This window comes from Amia ocellicauda, chromosome 18 (assembly GCF_036373705.1).
Source record: "Amia ocellicauda isolate fAmiCal2 chromosome 18, fAmiCal2.hap1, whole genome shotgun sequence".
Classification (NCBI taxonomy): domain Eukaryota; kingdom Metazoa; phylum Chordata; class Actinopteri; order Amiiformes; family Amiidae; genus Amia; species Amia ocellicauda.
In genome coordinates this window covers 20,400,281-20,427,074 of record NC_089867.1, presented here as the reverse complement: position 1 = coordinate 20,427,074, position 26,794 = coordinate 20,400,281, and the positions used below count along the sequence as shown (strand labels likewise).

General features: G+C 40.6%; 1 protein-coding gene across 1 annotated transcript in view; it reads right to left on the bottom strand.

Annotated features, from left to right (window-relative positions):
- prkcz (protein kinase C, zeta) overlaps positions 1 to 26,794 on the bottom strand; it is a 148,762-nt gene that overhangs the window by 7,483 nt on the left and 114,485 nt on the right. The window contains exons 8-18 of the mRNA XM_066691228.1: positions 26,251 to 26,332; positions 25,512 to 25,564; positions 24,441 to 24,629; positions 18,738 to 18,835; positions 16,813 to 16,899; positions 16,184 to 16,319; positions 15,777 to 15,864; positions 15,534 to 15,653; positions 13,895 to 13,974; positions 12,478 to 12,567; positions 36 to 151 (exon numbers count right to left, since the gene is read on the bottom strand). Coding sequence (XP_066547325.1) covers positions 36 to 151; positions 12,478 to 12,567; positions 13,895 to 13,974; positions 15,534 to 15,653; positions 15,777 to 15,864; positions 16,184 to 16,319; positions 16,813 to 16,899; positions 18,738 to 18,835; positions 24,441 to 24,629; positions 25,512 to 25,564; positions 26,251 to 26,332 — 1,139 coding nt within the window. The remainder of the gene's footprint in view (positions 1 to 35; positions 152 to 12,477; positions 12,568 to 13,894; positions 13,975 to 15,533; positions 15,654 to 15,776; positions 15,865 to 16,183; positions 16,320 to 16,812; positions 16,900 to 18,737; positions 18,836 to 24,440; positions 24,630 to 25,511; positions 25,565 to 26,250; positions 26,333 to 26,794) is intronic.

The following is a 26,794-nucleotide window of genomic DNA, read 5'->3' as shown; positions in this document are numbered from 1 at the left end:
GTTAATTATCACACAGCCAGAAACGGTTTACTTACTCGTCATCCGGGGTTAGCTGCACCGGTTCATTGGTAAACTGAGTGTCAAAGTTATCTAAACCATAGTCGTCTGTAATCTGGGGCTTGAATGGAGGTGTCACTTGCTTCTTCTCCAGCTGCAAATAAGTAAAACAAAATAAAATGGTATGTTAATGCAGTACATGCCATTTGTCTTAATGTTAGTGTAAATATTTTTTACTCATCCCATTGTGTGCATGTTCTCAGAAAACTAGTCTTCATTTGGGTCTCTATAGAGGAACTGGGGGGGAAATGCACCTTATATCCCCTTTTTATGGGTCTTTTTAAAGGAGCCATGAAATACTTTTAAATATGAATGAAAGAGCGAGGTGGAAAAGCACTAAGCCATCATATTCCGCGATTCTGAAACGGGTTTCATACAATCTACTCCCAGTGGCTCAAATAAGCCGCACATACAGAAATTATAGCACAACAGTTGCTTCCCACTGCGGGTTGTCCTCCGGATCACTTGGAATGCCTTCCACATTAGTACACAGACCCACATGTTCTGCTTTGTGTGCCATAATGCTGTCTGTTTTCTGCACTCATGAAAATGTAAGTCAAGTAAAAGTGCATCATGGGGTAAAAGGGAGCCAGTCTTCAATCGCCGTCCCTTCTAAAATGGTTGTAGTATAATAAGGGTTTTTCTACACATAGCAGACTAATGGCACACAAAGGCATAAGAAACTTGGCTACCCTTTACTCCAATAACAGCAGAGCCTTCCAGCTATATTTCCACGTTGCTTCCTTTTGGAATATCAGGTAAAAGATAAAATTGTTTTGACATGCAAGCCACATACATTGAGTGATGCTTTCTACTGCAGACAAGGGAAAGCAAACCTGCTGTAGATAGAGGTGGGGGAAAAAAGGCAAACACCACACACAAAAAAACCTTCTGAACAAACAGGCCATTAATAACATTTCATCACTTGCGTCACAGGCATTAGTGAAAGAAGAAGAGGAAAAAAAAAAAGTGCATGAAGTGGTTTTGCGGGAAATGCAGCTTGTAAATGGATGAAGTGGCTCACAGCATAGGAACACATTCGCATTCACACAAAACAACAATCAATGGAGAGAGGGAGAGAGACAGAGAGAGAGAGAGAGAGAAATAGAGAGAGAGAGAGTCATTATAGATGTTGTTACTTAAGAATCCGACTGGAAATGTACAGCAACGATCACATGGGGGTCTGTTTTTATTTTCTTTAATGGTGTCTATTTGTTTTATCCTTTTTGGCGGACGAGAAAGCCCTTTCTGAATAAAATCGAAGCAGAGTGCAGGTACAAGCTGTGCAGGACAGGGTGATATTCTCCCCTTGAGTGTATTTTTGTTTTTCCTATTTGAAAAATAACACAAAAATAGAACAAAGCGAATGTCTGAATATTTATAGATGACCTGGTGAGAAGAAAAAAAAAAAAAAAAAAGCAACCAACAAAAAGTCCATTACTCCATTACTTGACTTTACAATTAACATTTGTGATGTAACCTCTCTGTGAAATCAGCGCAGTGGGGGCCTGGTCTTCTGGCGTAGCGGGTTTATCGCTCTACTGGGTGGAGCTGTGCAAAGGAGCACCGCCATGCACACGCTACAAACATACAGACTACCGTAAAGTATGCTTTCTCAGCCTTAACATTTTCATTTATAAATGTCTCAATCATTTCAGTGTTATAATGGCCACCAGACTAAAAAAAATGACAGTTGGAGAAGAGCGTGTCATCCCTGTGCAATTTATCGCCTCCATTTCCCTGCACAATTAATTTATTGAGCCTGCGAGACAGCAGAAAATGTGGTTGTGGGTTTTAACTTGTGGGAGTATTCATCTCTCCTGCAACCCTAAAGTGGGTGGGATTAGTATGTATTTTTCTTCACAGGCTAGCAAAACTCTCCTAGGCTGGAGACGCATTAGTCACAGTCTGAAAGAAAGCTGTCTGAGGCAATCCAAGCCCAGATTTTTTTTTTTTTCCCCCACATGATTACTGCTTCCTTTATACATTGTGGAAGAAGAATATGATACATACACGACATGAAAATATTACCACCCAAGCATGCGTTTCCTGTTCCCCCTGTACCTCACCTCACACTTCTCCACAGGCTTAGTTCAGTTTTTTATACATTTTATTATTATTCTCCATTAAAAACATGTCTGTGTTTTGTTGTCATTTACAGTATAGATATGAAACACTTGAAAGCCAGAGCCTTTAACAGTACTTGTTTTGATTCATGTCAGTGCTGAATAGCTATCGCTCCAATGCAATTCATGTTCATTAACATAGTGACACTTATGCTTTACCAAGGAGGATTCTGGGGGGAAAATCTCTCTTCAGAGTTCATATTCTCATAAGCAAGTAATTTAAACACAAGATGTACCTATATATGTAGTTAAGTGTTTATAATAGTCTCTAATGGCTTTTATACTTTTTTCACTTAAAATAAGGGCTTCAGTAATGTCAAAATATTTGTTTATCACACTTTCTTTAAAACCAAATATGATTTATGAGCTTTTTTCAAATCGATCTATAGCAAATTAATGTCACCTTCACCTCTACTTGACTAAACTCAGCACTCAATATTGGCACTCAATATTCTAGTGTTAACTCAAATACACAGGCAGAGACTATTCTCAAATGGTTTACAAATGTTTATGATTGTCTGTAAACTGCATACTTCTGTGCTTCATGCAAAAAAAGAGAATAAGACAGTACATATTTTTTTTCTTCATTCGAAAGACCGTTCTGAAGCAGCGCCAGGGCAAGGGACCTGTGCATTTTAATGATCTGCAGAAAAAAAGCGGCTAGTTGGTTTTTGTTGCTTTCCTATGCAAAAGTGAAAAAGTGCCCGGGGGCCTATGTAAGTTTAAAGAAAAAGGCTGAGCGAAGTGCAAGATTGTCAAATTACCCTGCGCCTTGTGGGTTTCTGTAATTTGGAGAGAGCCAGCTCCAGAGAGCAAAATGACGCAGATCGCCAGAGCAGCTCCGCAGCGCTTGCCAGAACAACGCGATAGCACACACTGATGGAGCTAGAGACCACTTAGGACAAATCAGTCGCATCAATCTGACGAAAAACTGTGAGGGAAAACGTTGTTTCCAATAGGCTGCACATTACATCACAGCAAGCTTGTAAAATGAGTCACTGGTATCTGGGGAGCAGTTCAGTGGCCAAACCACTGTGCATTGTAGTGCTCTGACAGGCTCAAATCCCACCTTACACACTCCTTAGACAGCTGACCACAATTAGCAAGGCAATGAATAGCCTGGCATATTATTTAATATTTAATCCACAGCCATCTGTCTGAGATGATGCTTGTTTCGGGGCTGTGGGAGCACTAAGGCCAACATACTGAACTCCTGGTCTACAGGTTTCTCTGAGGAACAGCCTTTATACCCCAGCTCTAACAAGGAGGGGCCACTAGAAACCAGAACACAGGTTGTCAGTTTCACATCCGGAAGCTCATCTGTCACTTTCTATTCCACATCTCCTGCAGGTTCAATGATTCAGAATCCATTACAGGAGGCTGCTGCTACTAACTGATTATCAGTTTTCACATCTTGATAGCAAATCATGTAAACCATAGTATCCATTAGCGCAGGAGCACATTCTCAGAGGCTACAGTTTCTCACCCAGAAGCACCCACAACTGTCGATCCCTGTGAACTAGATTGCAGCTTCATTTTAAATGCACTTTGGTTTAGATTAAAATATTTTATAATTGTGCAGATCTGTAATAATGTGCCCACTCAGGGTGACTCAACACATCAGGGGGATTTGTTTCTCTTCTATTGTTTTGCTTTGCGGTGTATTTCTTTCTCCCTCCGTTTTTTTTAATCATGAACAGCATCAAACCGAACATAACAGCAGGCAGGAAGAGATGTGTGTGTCTGGATAAGGGCCTGTAAACCAAAGAAGATCAAAACTTGTTTTAGAGAATAGAAAGAACAACAAACATACAAAGCAACGGTACAGGTTTGTTTGAAAGGTTGCCAAAATCTAAAAATAGATGGCATGTCAAATTTTGGCTCTTCTCAACTTCACTTTTCTTTTTTCCCCCCACAACAACTTTGTTGTGCTTATTAACCTCAGATGATTTGAAGGTGACTCAACTTTAATCTTGGATGTGCCCCAAAGAGATGGTTTCATTAGAAGCAGCTATTGACAGCAATAATATCATCCTCCCATACAAAATGACATGCATCAGCAAGAGTTTTCACAGCAAATGCCAACGTGCAAATTAAACGGATACCAATGGAATAAATCACGACTTCATAAGTTTCCTAGACTTTGCTTTTAATTCATGAAGGATTTAAAGATAAACTAAATTAGTCACAATATCAATTATGTACATTTTGCTTAGATTTTCAACTGTGTGTCAAATTGTGACAGTCCACAATGTATGCTGCACTGTATAGTACACTAGACAATAGTATACAAAGCTAAATAGGCCTTGAAGACACATTTGGTAGAATGAACACTAAAGAGAAACCCACAAACGTCCTTAACCTTCCCTCCTGCAAATTGCCAATCACAATCTTCTGTGCTGCGACCAACACTTCACAGCTCCTACACTCTAGACGCCTGAAAGGGATTGGAGAGGAAAAAAGGGGTAATAAACAGGTGCTTATAGTGAATTTAGATTATTACCTAAATTTCAGCACACTTGAAAAGCAGAGCCCAAACACTGGAGCTGAGTACCTTTCCTGACCTGTAGTGCCACGTCTAAACTGAGCGCAGAGCATTTCCTGACGTCCTATAAAGCTGGAGCTGATCTGAGCGCGCCTCCTTCTCTAACGAGGAGTGTATGTTAAAGCAATTTGGGACAATGGAGGACAACCACATCCACAGTGTTTTTCTGAGTAATACACATTTAATAATGGTTTCTAAAATAATATTGTAATGTCTAAAACAAGATTTGAAAAGAAGTCTGCTTCTTCTTTCTATAATTTGATGAAAATTCCACAAAAAACAACAACTGCTAATCAAAGTTTAAAGGGTTATGTTGCAAAAGCACAGCTTAAAGACATTCTATGAAACTATCACTTCACAAAGCCACTCGTCTTACTCTAGCTGTGATTGTTTAACTATTGAAATTATAGCACTGGGTATGCTTATAACAGCGGGCATTCTCAACTTAAAAATAAGGTTTAAAAACAACTGTGTGGATAAATGATATTCAAATGGCTTACTGCACCACTGCAAACCTGTCCTCCTAGGGATAGATAATTAATATTTATACATTTAAACAACAACAAACAGTCTAACTGCTGTGAAGAGGAAACTGCAGTGGAACAAAGGCAGGCAGTGGATTTGAGAGAGAAGGAGGTCCTCTCCGTGAAATCCCATTTACACATCTGATTCGGAGGATGAGATCACCCCTCCGCCAACTAGGTGCTTTCAGATCCCTTTGGGAGACTTCAAAAACAGTGCTCAAGTTCATAATGCATGGCAAGAGGATGGCAAATTTGTAAGCTAACCAAAAATCCATTTAATTTCTCTTTAGGAGGGGCTTCTCCAGGAGCTCAATAGCAATATTGACAAGTCAGTCAATGAAAACATAACTATTTGGACGGGACCTATTCAAAGCTCTCAGGGCCGTCACAAGGGTAAGTGATGTCTAGGCAAATTGTCTTCCTGGCCACCGATTCTGTTCCAGTGTGTTGTGAGGAAAGGAAGTGGCACAGGCAACATGGGCAGCATCTCTTCCCCCTGCCTCCTCTCCCCCTGAGCTGCATTTTTCACCCATAATGAACAATCCCTTTTCAATCAGCTTCCAATCGCCGACTACACTTGTTCATCTTTTCGGGCCATCAGCCTGCAAATGGAGAAACTAGAGAGCTGGAAAATTGTTTTGAAATCCTCTTTGATTCTGTCAAATGGTTCTCACGATTCCTCCGCTGTCGGACAGATGTCATTTTTCTTTGTTTTTTTTGTTTCTGGATTTAGATGCTGTTCGGCATGCACCCTGGGACCAAAGTCATTCCGTCCAGCTTTTATAAAAGTAAATCGAATTGTTCCATCTTGCCATACTTTGAAATGAACGGCCACATCCAAGGAGGAGAAAACCATAAATCTAAGACGACGGGTTTGTGAACCAATATTTTAGGTTGTAGGTGTTTTGTATACTTTTAAAGTGATGGTTTAAGAAACAGCAGTTCCATGAGCACAGATGCATTGAAGACCCAAGGACACAATTGCATATCAGGAAAAAATAAACGCTCAAGCAGGGTCAGTAAATATTTATAAGGTAGTGTGTTTGTCCCGGTTTGCTAAATTGTGTCCTTCTCATTATTAAAACCAACAACATATGGAGGGGGTGCGGAACTTAAACTGAAAACATGGTCCACTGAATCTGTTAAACATTTGCAGAGATATCATAAACAGATTTTTCCCTTCCCACTTGCATTTAATTTGCAGCATTTACAGACTAAATGTACCCGGGCAATATGCATTTTAATAGCGATATCTTGTTTCAGAAAACACATCTCCGTGTCAGAGTTGACGCTAACATGACAGATCATATAATGCACTCGACTACATAAGCCGCCCATGGACAGCCTTGTCTCGGTTGCCTAAAAGATGAAACGGGAAATCATAAGACCTGAAATGTGCTTGAAATATTTATTTCAGACACGCTTCTGCTGCTGAAACTGCACCCACCAGGCACATTTCATATGAGTATTACGGTATGCTCTCACGTCCACGGTGTGTTTCAATGCCTGAGACTAGGGAGGACTGGGAGGGCATTATAAAACATAGATGAAAACAAACCTATTAAACTCGACTCTGAATTAAATTAATCATGTCATATTATTAATACATTTCTTAGCAGCCACCCTTATTCGTGGTGACGTACAATTGTTACAATATATCACGTTCTTCTTACATTACATTTATACAGTTGTGCATTTACTGGCGCAATCTAGGTAAAGTACCTTGCTCAGGGGTACAACAGCAGTGCACCCAACTGGGATGGAACCCACAACCCTCAATTCCAGAGCCCTAACCACTAGTCAACACTGCCACCCATTACCTCTCCTGATTAAATCGCTGAGGGGAAAAATTACCAGAACTGAGGCAGAAAAACTGACAATTAAATAACCAAATCTAAAGCAAATACAATATTGGCAATATATATATACACACACACATATATATAAGAAATAAAAAAAACACTGAGGAGTGTAATGCTATAATAAAGAAATAACACATTTACAGCTCTTTCGTTCACCCTCCCCCCCTCCTTCCCTCTCCCCTCCTCTCTTTTATTTTTCACAAAGCTGCTGTCTGCGCGGCTCCCCAGGTGGTGTAATGGATTGGAACAAAATTACAGCCTGGAGTTGTGTCTCTGAACCAGGCAAGCGTGACCATGATGATATTAGTGCAGGCTCACCGAACTGGCTTCCTGCTCACAGCATCTCGTCCCCGCCTGTTAACTATCCCCCCGTCTGACACAGGTGCAAGGCCTTCTGAGCATGCCGAACACTAATGCAGCTAACACCCTGAGACAGCTTCAATTAGCCATAGTATTGCAGAGTAGTACTGTCCCCCGCTCCCCTTCGGTTAACCCATTCCACCTCAGTGAGAGTTTTCACTAGTCTAGGCAGAAGAGGAAGTGAGGGGAGAGGGGCGGGACTTGTCTGTGGTTTATTACTTTCAGTTCCCCCTTTAAGAGGCATTACCGAGCATCACTTCACTTTTCATTAGAGACATTTCCAGCACTTTTGTGAATGGAGAGGATGTTATGCTGCAAACATCACAGCTCTCCAGGTTGTCGGGGTGGCTTTGTTTGTTTGTTTGTTTGTGTCTCGGTTTAATATTTGAAGCGCTTTGATTTGAAGTCACGAGAGAAGGATGGTAAATGCACCCTAGAGGTTTCGAAGAACTGACACCCTCAAAGTTAGAGCACCGCGTTTGTTAGATTTGTCGGTGTTTCTAGCTGGCTTGTAACGCATAACATGCACAGAACAAATGAAAGCAATTACTGCAGAGGCTTTTGCTTACTGTGGGTACCCAAGTCATGTCTCTCCCAGTGTCAGAATTAGATGAATACAGACGTAAGAGCTGCCTTATAGTCGTATTTAATTGGTTCTCCTTCAACTGTCACAAAAAAACAACAACAAAGACTGCAGAGGTATTTGTCTAGGTGAATGCCTACTATTTAGAGGCACATTGTGGGCAAATATCTTTTATGAATGTGTGCAAGTATAACTCACAGCACCATATTTACTAAGGGTATGGAACAAATGTGTGTCTAATGTCTGAGATTCAAGTGGCTATACTTATTTCAATGAATACTAGTAATAACAACAACAACAACAATAATAATACATTATTTTTCAATATATTAATAATAACCCATTTGCATTTGTATGCTTCCCAATAATCATACCAAGTAATGATTGTCTGCCATTTTAAGAATTTGCTGCAACAAAAACATCTTGTAACAGTTTCACCCTAGTATATTTTGAATGCATCTTGGAACATGGATTTTTTTTCTAAGATTTGTTTTTGGGTGATATGAAATGGGAAACAGTAAGTGCATTTGTGTAGTGTCCCCTTTGCAGTCTTTAAAGCAGAGACTGAGGCTGCGAGGGAGTGAGGCTCGGCTGACATATACTAGTCAGTCCGTCTGCACAATGAATGTAGACAGCGATGTAGATTTTTGCTAAGAGACAGAGCCCAAAACCTTGAATCTCTGTCTCATGTTAGTCTGACTGGCTTTCATTAAAGACAATTTTCTTTATTATTTATGGCAGGGGTACCGCAGGCATTGCACTCAACCTGCCGACGTCTCCCAGTGCGTCGCCGGCCTGAGGGGGAAGCTGGGCTTTTTCCACTGGCAGACACAGACTGGCTCCCAACTGAGTTCAGCCAGTAGGGGGTCAGACTCGCTGAAGGCCGACAGAACAAACTACAACGTTGGTATTTGAAGTGCCCTTCTTTTCTCATTTGTTTCCATCTTTCTTGTTTGCAAGGAGACAACTTTAAGAGTGGCGGGGGCTGGATTTTGAACTATATATTTTCAACACGGAATTGCACATTTTCATCATTTATTTGCCTTGGAATACTTTTGATGAGCATGTGGATATGATTTAAAAAAAGAAACATAGCTTGGTGCACATAGTTTTCAGATATGCTGTATACAATAAATACATCTCTCTATATATGCCCTGAAAAGAAAATATTTGGAAAACCAAACAATCCACAAATGCTACAAATACTATAAACCACCCCCTCAGTAATAAAGAAAATGTAACAGTATAAATAGATTGTCTATTAATTCGACTGCAGACTATCACAAAAACTAAATAAACGTATAATAACAAAGGAAAATGACTGAAACTGAACGAGTTACAGGATTAGCTGTTCTGCTAGCGCTAGATGAGAGGATTCAAAAGAAAAAAAATAATCTGCAGTGCTTGATCATAAACCAAGGCCTTAACCCTCTAATTAGCAATGGACTTATGCTTTCCTGTTTAATACGACAGCCGGTCTAGACGTTTGAAGACACAGATGAGCTTGCCTGCGACTCAAAATTCACAGGGCTTAAATCTCATGGTCCGTCCTTCCCTCCTGGGTTTAGAACAAATTGGCAGCAGAATGTGTAATTCTCTTCATAAAAGAATAACACAACAGCCCAAGCATGAAGTAAGAAGTGAAATAATTAAACAATGACACACTTAATATTCGCTATGGTTTAACCGACTTCCAAGGTACTGTTACATCTGCAGGCTTCTATTAAAAATCTTGGAGGCAACATTTATAATGACCAGTTGTCTTTAAAATGGATCTAACCATGAGTGTGACATTTGCATCTGCGGCCATGCCGTACACAGATCCCGACGCGGTGGCTGGAATGGTCTTTGCCTCGTCACAGCGTTCATTACCACAAAACATCCCTCTCCGTGCCAGCCAGATACGAGAACAAATTCACATCAAAAGAACTTCAACACCCCCCCTTCACTCTTCTCACACAAGCCACGGGGTCTACAAAGTCTGGCAGTCTGAGACAGTTTAAATATATTAATTTATGCCAATTTCAAGGTTCTGTTTTCTGCTTTTCTTTTTTTCTTCCCCTTCTTTCTTTTGAAAATAACTTCATCCGACTCACTCTCTGCGGTTTCAGAGGAGAGAGTTAGTGAATACAATCCCCAAACATTTATGCCCCTTGCTTCCACATTCAAATTAGTTTTAAAATGCATATGCTTGGCTATACTGTACCAATTAAATAAACCCCCCTAAAAGTATAGCGTTTCATACGGTGGAGTCATTTCAAATTCACTTTTATTTGTGGTAATACTACAGGCAAGTCGGAATGCACTTTACGATGCGCAGAGTCAACTACACCACCTCTATGCATGTTTAATTCATTAATGCCTGCGTAAGAATAAATGCCAGCGGGGGTGAAGTAAATTAATAACACTGTTTGACTAAAGTTGAACATTTCATTGAGAGCGCCAAAATACAGAATATGAGTTATAGCTTTTTTTTTTTTTTTTTTTTTTTTTTTTTTTTGCAGTTTCCTTGTTTTTGTTTATGCAACCATTTCATAGTCCAGATCGAGAAGAATAAACTGTGCATTTACCCTGGTGAAATTTACTGTGACTTACAAAGAGAAAGCAATTGGGCCAGATTATCTAAAACAATCTTTACTTCCACCCTGGATGTGTGTGAGAAACTTACAAACATAATGATTAAATTGTGGGGGTATTTCACTTACTGAATCTCTAATCTGTGTCTAGTATTCATTCCACAAGTACAGTATTGATTCTTTTACTTATGATGTTTGGGACCCAAAATGCTTTCACCATTCCAATCAAGAGTCCTGGATCGGTCTTGTTTACTGCTGCAATTGACCTAATAAACTTCCGCTGTCATTTAAAGAAGATGAACGCTTGTGCAGAGCATTTTATCTGAGTTATCTTAGTTTCAGCATCTGACATTTTACTTCTGTGGTCAGAAAACTGCATTAGCTGCGGTCCTGTTTTTATTTCAGTTTAATTTCTTGAAAACGTTTGTGCGCTTGAGATTAAAACTGTGAGAAAAAGTACTTTACTTTGTCCAAACAAGAATCCATCCAGAAGAAGTTATATTAGTGAATCTGATCTCGTACTGAATGAGACAGTCTTGTCACTCCTCTTGGGCAAAAGAAGTGGGTTTAGTTGCCTGAAATTCTCAAACAAACAGAACGTCACATGCAACATGAATAAAACAACATCGGGGAAGTGCTAATGCTGTTATCATCATTGACTGTGTGAAACGCAACATGAACTCAGACTGTCCCAGATTTGATTTGATTAATAGCGATAAGGCGATAACTAGACCTATCACACTAACAACACAACATCTCAAATGTACTGTAAAATATCATAAACTAATTTCACAGCAGGGTGCCCACTCAATGGATCTGCTTCACAAAGCATACCATCACATCGAAGCATGGCAAGGATTAACCGTTTCATCCACTAAATGTTTAATGGAGACCGAGAGCCGTTTACCACAGCACTGTAATCATAACAGCAGGACTTTTTAAATGTAATCAGATCAATAGCAGTTTCTATAATTTTTTCTCCAGTTCCATGCATTACATGTTTAACATATTATGTTTAAGCAAAAAGGCATTTATCACATGCCTCCAATTTTCCAGAGCCGTGTATTAACCAGAAATGTTAAATATATATTATGTATGGGCCAAATATGGCATAAATAAAAACATATACATATAAACTATACATATATATGCATTCATACATACATAGACTGTTTATTATAAATCTGTTTATTTTATCCCCAAAAATAATCTTCTCATGATTAATAACAATCTGCATTTACTCCCTTGTACCTTTACAGAGTGTGTGGGTTTGACATTTTATTTGGCTTCAGTGTTAAAAAAAAAATACAAATAATTTTCCACCCGCCTTACGTGTTAGCCGCTTCTCCAGAACGCACACTGCTGCCAGTGTTGATAATGACACTTAAGTGATGAGTCCACGGTCTGTAATGCGGAGACCTTTCTGCTTATTTGCCTTTAGACACAGGGGGGGGGGGGGTGTTGAGTGTTTAAATGATTCCTTTGTCATATTGAACGAATATAAGCATGCTGAGACACTAGCTCCTATTAAGAACAATGCCCAAAAAAAAGGTTTGACTACAATCCATCTTTATATGTAAACCATCATCACAAATCATGCAAAACCAACACCTACAGTGGCCAATGAAGGGGGAGCCACCTACTGCTAGGAATAATCTGACAATCCATTGATGTCATTACATGACACACACCATATGTACTGTGAAATATTACCAAGCCCTTGCACAGAATGACTTTTTAATATGGGCTGTCGATTCCTGTTCAACAGGAGGGCTCAATGGGAGTGAATGCCACAAGAAACATGTGATCTGAACTTTGCATTAACCCATAAATCTCAGCCTTACCTGGTCCCAGTCTATGCTGCGGAAGAAGGTGTGAGATTTGATATCTGAAAATCCCATCTGCACTTGGCAACCCAGTCTTTCTTTGGGGTCCTGTAAAACCAAATAAACCAGTCAGAGGAAGGGACAAGCATCACGATCCGAAAGCCTCCTCTGTCCCTTATGGAGCACAATAATAAATTGGCCACCCCCTGCAGGAAACAAAGCATCACCTCTATTTCATATTGTAGCTCTGTGTGTTTATGTAATACACAACCAAATCTGTTGTACGCGAGGTATCGCTCTCATTCATTACCCTGAAATTAATTAATCTGCAGACCCAGCCAGGTGGCTTATTAATAATCTAACGTCACCTCAGATATAATCAGCCTGTAGTAATGAAAGGGACTCAGACTTTGTAATTGGATTTTATTTATAAGTCAGGAGGGGTATTGTGATAAACCGCCTGCTGCGACCTGTGGACAAACACAGAGACAATGGCTGCATCACGGCACTCCTCCCAGATTCAGGGCAAAGGAACAATAAGAGACGACCAGGAGGAAAGTCATTATGTAACCAGGCATGGCAATATCAATTGTGTTCAATCTGAATTTTTGTTTGTTTTTTTATGTCATTTGTTTTTGCAAGTCCTAGTTTGTTCTCATACTTTTTTTGTGTGTGACTACATTACATTTGTACCTTTTCTTTTCTATGGAGGCACTAAAGTGCTTCAGAAAATAAAAAAGGGCGCAATTTCACCTACATTGTCCATCAGTCACCCCGTTTCAACACACTAACATCACCCTGCAAGACGACAAGTGCAGAAGTCATTATGAACAAAATGACTATGCGATATACTTAAGATGCAGCATTAGTTGGTTACTCTATATAGGTTCGTTATCCTTTGTTTATATGAAACCCGATTCTAAAATGCTTCATTGGTTTTCGATATGACACTTCTGCCATTGTGTGTATACCACCCAGTGGTGAATTACTAAAGCTACACCCTGTTTAGTTATGCATTTTCTCCAGACAACACGGAGGTACAGTGTTACAATAGCTGGGAATCCATTCAACATGTGAATCGGGGGAAGGTGAGTTTATCAATTAAGCTCCTGCATTTTTTTGTGCGTTTCTTCGCTTGCCAACTGTGCCGTGACATTCTTGTGACATTCCCCATTTTATTTATCTTGTCCACCTCCAGGACTCAATCACAATGGATGAACCGCAAGAGACTGACAGTTCTTTGGAAATGAAGAAATGAGTTGACGATCTTGCTGCCGAACTGGAGTTTTCCTCAACTTTTGTTCAACTTTCTGATTGAGTGCCTGAGCTGTGCTGGAGCACTCTGCGAAAGGGGAATCCATAATCCTATAATACTGCGCACACTGCCAACAAGAGCGTCAACTCGAGGAATGGAGCTGGGAGGTCTGTGTCTTACCTTGTTCAAGAAACCCTTTAATACACTTGCGGCCTTGACAGACAGAGATCTGGGAATGCGAATGGGCTTTTCAAGAATAACTAGGGGAGAAGAAAACAGCCATGAATAGACAGACAATAAGCGATCCCACACATCCTGGCCTTTAGATTCGGCACAGGCTGCATGGGGGGCAAATCAGGAACAGTTTATTTTTCTGTACATAATTGCAAGCGCCTGTGAATACAATCTATAAAGAAACTCACAGCTAACAAAACGTGAGTTTCATTTTATTTTTTCAAAGCCTAATTTATACCTTTAATTTCAATAAAAACAAAGCATACATTTTAATGAACAGATTTAAACTCCTTCAAAATACATAATAACCACAGATTACAATTCTCCATCTTTTCACTTCCATATGCTTAACCTAACATTGCATGTGAAGTGGTGCTCTCATGGGGGGTGGAAATGGTGCAAATACTTTGGAATAAAAGACTTGGTTAATGTTCATCCCACAGGGAGGCATCTTGGGTCTAACAATTCAAAGAACATGTCTTTTTTTTTACCCTCTGCTTTTAAATGTCATCCCTTGTTTGTTATGAATTCATATTGCATGTTTCTCCTAATGAAAACTTAACTGGATTTGGCTCTTTTAATGATCAAGTAGAGCCTGGCTGCTCTCTCTATATCTGTTCTGTACGGGTTTTTGGAACCTCCCCAATCCAGGATGACAAATGCAACAGCATCTGCCTTCAATCTTCCTTGCCAGTCACACGCTTGGCCCCGTACTCTACTGAAAGCATATGGCCAGGCAGCCACTGTGGAGACTGTTTGTTTTTCATGTTCAGGCGGGATCTCGAACCCTGCTGAATGCTGTAGAAGGGGCTGAAGACAACCCAAGCTGCAGCTGACAGCTAGATGTCTTGGTTTGGGCAAAATCTCTCTCAGCTCCTCTGGGAAAGACCAGAGAGCACAAGGCCCTTCTGACTGGCTGCCTGCTACACCCCGGCTCATAATACAGAAGAAATAAATAAAAGGAACCGTATGAAAAGCAAAGCCAGTCTATACAGAAACCCACTCTTCTGCTTTGAAATATTATTTTGCAAAACGAGAATAAAAGGCAACCACAGATAAGGCTGTGTGAACTTGGCCTTTAACCTGGGTCAATTCTGTGTTCTAACATCGATGTATCATTCAGTGACTTCAACCGCACACACCATTGTTGTCTGTGTGTATGTTATCAAACAAAGAAGTGTACAGTTTTCTACCGCAAGGAGTAGATTTTAAAGGTATAATAACACCGATATAAAAGACAGTGTCAGCTATTCAGCAGACTGCTATTCAATGGCTTAACAATTAAGGTGCATAAAACATACAAAGCTGGATGGGGAAAAATATATTTTTAAATGTTGACATGCTGCATTGGAAACGATTATATGAAGAAGAGTTACTGGAAATTATACGAGTTGTTTAACATCTTGCTTGAGACAAACTGATTGAAATGTCATCGTGTCAATCTATTTAACAAATCAACGAAAAATCTAGTCATTTTAAGTTGAATTGTTTTATAAAATAGAAAAATAAATATAATCATCAAATATAAAATCAAAATTTGCACAAAGTGACCTGTAATTGCTTCCTTTCTCTAAAAACAACCCACCTTGGAACAGGTACTCTTCCGTATTCATGTCTGGATTGTCAGTGATGATGTCAAAAGGGGATCTTCCTGCCATCATCTCAAACATCAGCACCCCAAGGGCCCACCAGTCCACGCTGAAACCTGACAACACAAGCAAACAGTGTTACCCTGACCAGACACTGCCGTGACTGCCTTCACACTGAGACACTTCAAAAACAATAAAACAAGAGACTTAAAAAATATATAATTCCACTACAAACCCACCGTAATCTTCACCACGAAGGATCTCAGGTGCAATGTAGTTTGGCGTGCCGCAAAATGTACTGGTAGTGTCACCAGGCCTTATGCCCTCCTAAAATGAAAGACACAGGTGATTGTCCTTAGCCCTTGCCCTTAGGAACATAACAAACAATCACAACCTTAACTACCTCATATTTGATTTTGGTGCATAAACAGGTTTCATTGTATGTGTTGTAACTATAAAGGAAATATTATATACATCCATATTTATATGTTATGTTGCTAATTACCCCTGGAAGGAAGTGATAATTTTCTTATCTAACACCAATGACAAAACTGCAACACTGTAAATCAATTGTACACCAAGGTGTCAGGTCGCTCCCAGTAGGATGAGTCTGGCTCTACGTGCAGATGTCGAGAGGGAATCTCACCTTGCACATCCCGTAATCTGTTAATTTGATATGTCCCTCATGGTCCAGGAGAACATTGTCCAGTTTTAAATCTCTGTAGATGATGCCTTTCTCATGGAGGAAGTTAAGAGCAATACAAATTTCAGCTGCATAAAATCTATAATAAATGAACAAACATAGTAAGAAGTCCAATTCCACAATCCATGTTTGCCTTTCTAACCTTTTCCTCCTATGGTACTAAACTGCGAACCCAAACTGAGCATGTTTTGCCAATTAAATCAGTACACAAATGAGTGACAAAATGCTGCTGACAAGTGTCTGTGTATTTAAGTAAGGCACGCTGAATAGATATGATCAATTAGTATTAACCTTTTGAAATAACATCAAGTGACGTTTAAGCCGAGAGATGCCGTATATCAACGTCATTCCAACTTGAATATGATACCTGGTTAGGAATCTGAGGGGGGAATCTAGCTATCTAAATGCATTCTGCTACCCAGAGTGTCAGACAATAACTCGAAAATGTGAGATGAGTTCCTCTCATATGAAATGCTTTGTGAAATCAGCTCATGGTAACATCTGCTTAAGAGTCTACTCTCTAGCAGCCATTCATCTTTACCACCGGGGACTGCCAACTTAAAGCTGTTTACCGTGCATGTTCTTCCGGAAGCTTCCGTTGCCTTTGCATATGGAACATTAGATCACCGCCATTGACATACTCAATCACGAGGAACAATCTGAAATGGGGGGAGAATATGAGAAATGTCAGAATGCTGAAACAGGCCACTGAAAAAAGGCTAGTGTTGTTGTTGTTGTTGTTTTGTAGACAGTATCTTTGACCTGGGCAATCAGTGATTTAGTTCTTGACGCCCAATATGTTGTAATCTCACAGCCACCGGAGCTAAATTGATAATAAAATCTCCATTTTCAGGCTTAACAGCAATTGAGACGGCTGGGCTCTTGTGGCGAAATGGGTAAACTATAAAAGCTGAGGGGAGGGGGGGAGCAATTGTCTAGAAAATGTAATGCAAATTGCCTGGGACATTGCCACTATTGTGCTCCTTGTGTTATATATACATTTTTTATTGATTCATCTTGGGGGACAGAGGCACTAACCAGTTGTCACAAACGTCTGCAAAAGACCTTAAAAATATACACAAATGACAGAATAATTACATGCATCAGTACTTATTTGTAAACCATCTATAAATGTACAAAATCCCCTTATGTAATTGCTTGAAAGAGTCCTAGAAGGAAGGATGGAAATTAGTAGACGATGATAACTGGGTTTGCAGCGTCTAACAGAGATTCAACCAAAACATAGTTCAGAGGGTTATGACATTGTAGCCACAAGCAGTGAATAACAGATGGGGTTGGGGCTCAGGTTGCTTTTAATTTCTGGAAGCCCTGACAGGCCCCTTTAATTCCAAATAATAAACAGTACATTTTTCATTAATTATTACATGAGCTTTTTGTCACAAGCAAGCTGAAACCTGCTTCATAGGGCACCTTGACAATTTACTGCTCCCAGTGCAACTTAATCTAGCAGGCCTGCAGGCATTGCTCTGATTGGTAGAAGGTAAAGTTAGGTAACAGCATGCAAGAGCTTGTAGAACCAGATTAGGGAAATCGGTTCGGCGTGGCATACCTACACTTTAGCGCAGATCTCCGTGCCTAAGGTCTAAGATCACTGACCTAATTTGTACAAATCTCTCCAAAGTGACTTGTCCATTTTTCAGACATCTCTCCTGCTAGCAACAATTAGTGTGGGTGGTGGTGCTGGGAACACACCAAAACTTCAGCTGGAGTTTTCACTCAGCCCGACCGAGCATTTTCCAGGCAATACAATACAGAGAGCACACCTCAAGTCATATTTTTTTGGCAGCTGGGCTTGAAGTGGTGGGTGTTGACTGTCATCTTCCCTGGGTATCATCTCTTTGTTAAAGGCTCACTGAAGCCAAGCATTTGGCTGTTTTATCCCACACGACTGCAGCAGCAGTTAAATTCACTGTGAAAAACTGTATAAACAAGCTAGAACTCCCTAATATGTTGTTGGCATTTGAATACTAACAAACCCAGCTTGTTAAATACCCATACAAGAAGATTACACATTCAGAGGTGCACATTGGCATTTGTAATTGAAAGTATTCACATTCCCAAGGAAAGAATATCATTTGACGATTCATTTAGTTTAATAAGTATTTTTCATTAATGTGATTGTTAGAACCCCCCATCTGTCTTAACTGAATTAGGTGGTTTGTCTAGGCTTAATAAGTGTTCAACAAACCACAATACATTCATAAACAAGCACAGAACAATGTATATTCATCTAAATGAGTCCCAGAATAACACTGTTTCAAATGAAGTGGGAGAATACTTCTGATTATGAACTCTATATACAGCCTGTGTGCGTCTATGATTGTGTTTCTCCTCACGGTTAGGGCTGGTTTGTTAAGTATTTGCTTGTCTGTAACTGCACAGGAATCCTGACAGATTATACGACAGGAATTCAGCCCCATCGGTATCTCGCAGCTCGAAGCTGCTCCTTCTTAACTTTCATAGGAGGACGGCTTACCGACTCTCAGTCTGGAAACAAGAGTGTAGGCCGACTAAGAAAGGGTTGTTGGACGCCTGTTCGAACACGTGCTTTTCTGTCTGGACCCAGTCGATGTCCTGAAGGGGGGAGAGTGAGAGGGAGAGAGAGAAAAACCAAGAGGGAATGAAGCAAGCTTTGAGTCCCAGCAGCACTGAACTCTCAAGGGGGGCATTCATTTCTGATGAGGGTTTTACCTTAGCAACCAAAATAACAAAGCCACACCTTCCACCCTGAGTGACAGGTTTTCACTGTCACACAAACAATGGAACCAGTGTGCATGATTGTGCATGAGCCTCCTGCTCTATCTGAAGACACTGCATCTATAACTGGAGTCTAAATAGGTGAAATAACAGCTGGATAAATCACCTGGTACAGTTCAATTGGTTTTATTAAATTATTTTGACTACATGGTTTTTATCTGAAAGAGCTCCCCTGCACACAAACCCAAACAGACAACTTTCAGACCTCCAGACTCTGTGTACTGGATGTGTTGGACAGCCAGGGCTCTGAGAGTTTGGTCTTCCTGGTTTCTTATGAGGTCAGATCAAAAATAAAACCAAAGTCCTGACTTCTGACTGATCTCCTTTTGCATGAATGTATCTACTAATTCTCATCAGTGTTTTACAGTGGTATACAGTCTGACATCCCATACTGTTTAAAATAAGAGAGAAGCAACAACCCACCGTTTGACTGACAAATACTCAAATGCAAACAAACAATCCTCAGAGCAAAAGCTTTTTATACACAACCCGTTTTAGGACACAGCCAGGCTGTATAGGAGTTGTCATTTTTTGGGATAAAGTATTATACGAAAGACCTAACTACCTTTTTGTTATTAGTAGTACTACATGTCTTACAAGATGGTCTTATCTTTACAATTGTTACAATACACTCACCTAAAGGATTATTAGGAACACCTGTTCAATTTCTCATTAATGCAATTATCTAACCAACCAATCACATGGCAGTTGCTTCAATGCATTTAGGGGTGTGGTCCTGGTCAAGACAATCTGAACTCCAAACTGAATGTCTGAATGGGAAAGAAAGGTGATTTAAGCAATTTTGAGCGTGGCATGGTTGTTGGTGCCAGACGGGCCGGTCTGAGTATTTCACAATCTGCTCAGTTACTGGGATTTTCACGCACAACCATTTCTAGGGTTTACAAAGAATGGTGTGAAAAGGGAAAAACATCCAGTATGCGGCAGTCCTGTGGGCGAAAATGCCTTGTTGATGCTAGAGGTCAGAGGAGAATGGGCCGACTGATTCAAGCTGATAGAAGTGCAACTTTGACTGAAATAACCACTCGTTACAACCGAGGTATGCAGCAAAGCATTTGTGAAGCCACAACACGTACAACCTTGAGGCGGATGGGCTACAACAGCAGAAGACCCCACCGGGTACCACTCATCTCCACTACAAATAGGAAAAAGAGGCTACAATTTGCACAAGCTCACCAAAATTGGACAGTTGAAGACTGGAAAAATGTTCCTGGTCTGATGAGTCTCGATTTCTGTTGAGACATTCAGATGGTAGAGTCAGAATTTGGCGTAAACAGAATGAGAACATGGATCCATCATGCCTTGTTACCACTGTGCAGGCTGGTGGTGGTGGTGTAATGGTGTGGGGGATGTTTTCTTGGCACACTTTAGGCCCCTTAGTGCCAATTGGGCATCGTTTAAATGCCACGGCCTACCTGAGCATTGTTTCTGACCATGTCCATCCCTTTATGACCACCATGTACCCATCCTCTGATGGCTACTTCCAGCAGGATAATGCACCATGTCACAAAGGTCGAATCATTTCAAATTGGTTTCTTGAACATGACAATGAGTTCACTGTACTAAACTGGCCCCCACAGTCACCAGATCTCAACCCAATAGAGCATCTTTGGGATGTGGTGGAACGGGAGCTTCGTGCCACAAATCTCCATCAACTGCAAGATGCTATCCTATCAATATGGGCCAACATTTCTAAAGAATGCTTTCAGCACCTTGTTGAATCAATGCCACGTAGAATTAAGGCAGTTCTGAAGGCGAAAGGGGGTCAAACACAGTATTAGTATGGTGTTCCTAATAATCCTTTAGGTGAGTGTATATCACATGATGTTTATATACAATTATCCATTTATACAGCTGGCTTTTTACCAAGGCATTCTAGGTACAGTACCTTGCTCAAGGGCACAACAGCTGGGATTGAACCCATGACCTGCCGCTCAGGAGTCCAGAGCCCTGACCTTTACTCCACACTGCTGCCCACTACCTGTGGCCAGCACAGATCCCATGCCGTTGTTCAGAGCAGTTGGGTTGCCAACCCCAGTGCCCTGGCTGAATTCCAAATCAGGCAATCTGGTCTACCTAAATCATCCTCTCAGTCATTTCTCACTTCTGCAACTCCTCTGCTATGCAGTGAAGTGCTACGGGGGACCCCAGAGGGGGCTGCGCTATAGGTGGGGGTGAAGCCAGTAATTTACAATTCCTTAAAAATTCAATTTTATTCAGACATTTTTAAAGCAGGGTTGTGAAACACTCATTAAAAATATATAGACAACTCTGATAAATAACCTTGATTACAATTTTTGTTTTCTATTTTCAACGACCGCAAAATTATCCCTTTTTCCAGTTCCTGACATTTAACAGCGAGTGAGATGAGAAGCTCTCCTTCCCACCCCAGCCATCCAGCACCCGCCCGCCCCCCCCCGATCCGGCCTCTACGCCGTTCTGTGTTTTAATAAATTGCTTCAGAACATGTTCTAATGAGGCTCAGACACTGGAGAACACAGAGAGCAGCTTTATTAATCAGTGCAATTTCATTTCCTGCCAGTGAGCGCACAGAAAAGCAGGTTACATAAACAAACGCTTACACTTTGAAATCACGAAGCAAGACAGATGTTAAAACTTTTGAGCTGGCAAAGCCATGCTCTTCACAAAGAAGCCCCCCCTCCCACGTTCTTTTAATTTCTTCATTTTTGAATAATCTGCAGCCCAGGTTTTGTCAGAAGGTTTTTACCACCCATGCATGCTGTGGAGGAAAAACACCAATCCCTTCATCCCTAGACTAGCCTCTTAAATTATTCAATGCAGGTTACAGACTCAAAACTATTGTTTCTATTCGTCAGCACTCCTACACACAGACGCCCCCCCGGCTCCTCCACACTCCGTGATTTCCGTCTTCCTCTACACCGAGAGACCACCCTAAGTGGGGCCGAAAGGCTAATAATTCCGTATCTGGGCTTGTTTTCTTTTAATCATCTCTGTCTTTTCTGCAAAGAGGCCGTGTTTGTGTTGAATTTAGAAGGCATGAGCGCAAGCGATACAACACACAACCACCAAACTCATTTCCTTTCAGACTTGAGATACATTCTTTAATGCGATTAACTCCTCCCTGACCTGAGCGACCCATGGCGCACTGCAAGAGGACGGTGCCATATACCAGCGTGTCAAACATGCTTCGCTGTGCTGCTCTCACCTGCCTCCTCAACCCCAACGGCGTGCTGGCAGCTCACACCAGGAACAGGAAGAGAGCGCGCTGGCACTGTGACCCCCTGGGGGCTTATCAAACCGCTCTGTATTGAGAGTCTGACAAAATCAGGTAGGATAAGAGGATTGAGAGAAATCCACCAGAACGACAGTCATAGCATTTAAAAAATATACTTTTTTTATAGAATAGAAATATAAAAAATGATTAAGCTGCCTTTTGACCTGTTTAGTAAAAAACAAATTCAAAAAATATCATGAAACTGACACCCACTAACCATGGAAGAGAGAGAGGGAAAAAAAAAAAAAAAAAAAGATCAGAAGTTCACAGAAGTCTGAATTCAGCAGAATTTCAGAAGTACCTTCCAGCAACATTTATCATTGTATAACTTCATATCTCTAGGCAAAGGGGTACGAGAAGAGATCCGCAGCACAATAGATCTTATTTAGGTCACCCTCGCGGAAAGACCTTCTCTTCCTCAGCGCTGGAACATTCAGCCAAACGGCGAGAGCACAAAGAACAGACTCCCGCACACAGCACGAGCACATGCATTCAATTTTAAAGGCTCGGACCCAAATTGGTAAATGCTATTCATCATTATGACACATAAAAAGGACGAAGACGACGACAAAGATGAAGAAAAAAAAAAAAAAAAGAAAAAAGAAAAAAAAAGCTCAAACAATAGAAGACATCTTTGTGCTTCCTCAGCATCACGTACGCAGAGGTGCCGGCTTTTCTTCCGCCTTGGTTTGGAAGTCGTTACTTATTAAACAACAAAAGAGGCGAGTGGAAGCAAGCTGTCCAATAGTGCTCTCTTTATTAGTATTATTAGTATTTTAGGCTTATCCTTGACTTTAAAATCCCCAGCACCGGAACAGAACCCTGTGCCAAAGAGCAAATCACCAGAACGCACATGAACTAGAGGGAGTGCACTCTTGCTAACCTTCCCGTCACCTTCACTGATTAAGTTCACATTAAACATGGTGTACATCCCCTGTGACCGAGGGAAGCTCTGAGACCAGCATGCTCTGTGCCAGACATCAGACAGTAAATACGTACATGTCATTCTGTGTTGCTTTGGTAATCGCACATGGGACGGAGGAATTTATTGCCATGTGATATCTCTGCTCTCAGGGGGATTTGAAAATCCTTCAACCAATGAAGGCTAGACCCACTAATTAGACCATTAATGATGTCTTCTTAACCTTATCATATGCGATCAAAACTCCAGTGGAAATAACTAATTAACATTGAAGTACTTTTCAAATTTTTTATACAGTTAAGAGATGTGTATATATTTATAGTGTCCTTATAAATGGATGTATGATTAATATAAACACACACATTGGTATAAATAGATATGTGTGGGTATGTATACATATGGACGCTGTACAGTGGAAACATCCTGGGAAGGCCTTTCTCCAGCAAAGGATTGACAAAGGCTGATGATATAGCCTATATATATATATACACACACACTAAACATATGTACCATATATACATACTTTAATGCTTATATCCCTAAAAAGCACAAATGTTGGCCAGGCTTCTTCTCTTAAATAACAAAGCTTTCAGAATTTTTCCATAGAGTCCTTCATTGTTTGTTTGTTATTGCTCCCCAATGCTCCTTACAGAAATGGAAAAAAAAGCTAACAAAAGTAAATAATCCTAAACACATTTCCACTTTTGTGTCCTTTAAAGTGATATAAAACAAAAGGTCTTTATTCTATATTAATGCAGAAACTAAAAACTTTGTGATCAGTGAGATTCTCAGCAGGATGATAGCTCCATCTAGTGGTGATTAAAATACAAGTCTTTTCAAAGGCCTATAAGTACTAACAGCATCATTACCCATATAGTTCACATTTCTGGCACATTCACCCTGTGGCTGATGTTTTAACTCTATATATTACCCTGATTAACTAGTCATTAAAAATAAAACTTCACGATGAAACCACCAACAAATCCCACTATATCCCTGGTATAGAATGTGCTTTTTACAAACAATTTACAAATCTTAACTACAAATCCAGGTCTTGAGTGATCTACTGCTGGTTCTTAATCAAATAATGCTCTATATTATCAGGCTGAGACAGCGTATCATCTCTCCAGGTATTAAGCAGCTGATGAACTGTTCCTAGCCTACACCCGGCTGCTACCTTTTCGTCTAATCTCACACCCTGTTGGCCTGGCTCTTGTGCCACTCACCTCGTCATCGTGCACCAACTCCTTCTTGACCACCTTCATAGCATAGATCTGGTCGTTCTTTTTTAACCGGACCAGGAGCACCTTGGCATAGCTGCCACGCCCGATCACCCGGATCAAGTCGAAGTCCACCAGTCCCAGCCCCTGCGAGATTTTAATGCCGTCTACTCCATCCACCACAGTCTTGATATCCTGCCAGGGAGAGAGGAGTCTGTCAAGGCCCTAGAAACATTTACAAGTGCTGTCTACTAATACATCACACTCAGGTAGGTTGTTTGCTCAATGGTGGGGTCATCATAACATTGATAAAACTGGCATCACATGGGCACTCTGCTTATAACACATTTCAAGGACCAGGGCAATGTTTAGAGCCCAGTCCTCATGTACACTCTATTCTTATTTTTTTCCATTCTGGCCAAACTATGGGAAACCTGCCCACTGCATAGAAAATTAATTAGTTGAAAGGCAGATGAAAACCAGGCTCTCAGTTTCATTGCACACACAGGTCTCCTAAGACTGCTGCATTTCAGAGCTTGGCCACATATATTTCTTTAATTTTGCATTTATTTGTGTTCTTTCCAAACTCAAATAGTTCTATTGCTGTAGCAACTCATCTCCAAGCAAACGTGCAGGACAAATATTGAAAACAGATTCAACAGATTTGTTCCATTGAATCACAAAACGGACTCAAGCACCAGCGATCAACACGAGCCGCTATGAAAGTGAAACGGTTAAAAACCACGCACACGTACGCACACATACACACACACGCACAACAGCAAGCAAACAAAACAATGCAAAAAAACATGCAAGGCGGCTAATTAACAAGAAGGATGAGAACAAAGCCAAACAGCGATTATAATGAAATCGTGTCTACAGTAACCTCAGCATGCCTGCTGTAGGATAATGAAATCATGCCTAGAGTCTGCCTCTTTCCATTAGGGGACAGCTGTGAGTAAAATGAACACTGGGGTTTATTAAACTTTACTTGTATTACAACACAAACAAATTTGATTGCCTTTGCTTCAGGGAATTAAAAAAAGCGCAGACAGCCAAGCTTCTGCAGCAACTCACCTGCGAATCATCCTCAGCTTTGTCCAGTTTGCGATTGTGTGGCAGGAAGGGAACTAGAGCAAATTCGATTAAAAGCAAAATGTCAAAAACTAAAACCAGGAACACAAGACAGGAGAAGGAAGAGCACAGGAGTAAGCAAAGACTCTCTCAAATGGACAGCAATTACGTCGTTAAGGCAGCTTGGAATATACGGAAAACAACAATGAAACATCAACGAGGGATTCAAATAAAGTCCAGAGTAAATGTTTCTTCATAATGTGTTAAACATTAAACCTGATTGAATGTATGGTGCTTAACCTAAAACAACAATGCTATATTTGATTAGGCAACATTTGTCTTATAAGATTGCATGTACTAAAATAAATTGGTACATAAATCAAATATTAATGTGTAATCACTTTCACAGCTGTACAGCTTCAGGACTGCAGCACAAGGCTGATAGTTCTGTACCCCAGTATGATGCACGCCTGTAAAAATGCATTAAAAGAGTAATTTGTTTGTTCTGTACTATGAGCCTATCCCCAGCAGAGGGCACCACATGACTTTCACATGTGCAAAATCACACTGCTGTGGTGCTGAACTAGGTCACTGCTGAATTCAGCCCAAGAAATCTGGGTTAACTCTGCATCATGCACTGAGAAAGGCTGCAATGGTCTCTTCTGGTAGCACAGGGAAGCCAGAGGGACAGTGTTATAGAGGACAGGCCCCTGCCCTTCAGGAGGACATAGGAGCGACCTACTTCCGTCCGATTCTTCATTAGGGAGGTCCACTTCGTCATTTTTTTCATCTACTGGGGGCTCCTGGGATGGCATGACAGGATCCTGAGAGGAGCAGGAGAAATTGAAATGTTAACAATTTTGCAGTAAGGTTCGGTATCCTTTCAGGAGGGATATATATAATGGAAATGTGAGCCTCGAAACAGTACGGAGATATTCAAATCAGTCTGGAGAAATCTCCTCCTTCAGCAGTGTAGATGACAAAGCCTTACTACTCATCTATACAGGAACATTGCAATATTTTTAGGTCAAAGTTACTTTGTTAAATGATTGAAGAAATACATATAAATACACTTTTTTTCTATATGGAAAATGTAAATCATGATTACAACACAGCTGAAGGTAGTCCAGTTCAGTCAGCACCCCGTTTCCATGTTTTTGTGCCGATTATGAATCAAATTAGATTAACAAGAGATTAATCATGCCATCAGTTTAATTAAATAACAAACTGATGACTTCTGGGGGTGGGGGGAAGCCTGGATTAAACACTGAAATGGTAAGACTCCT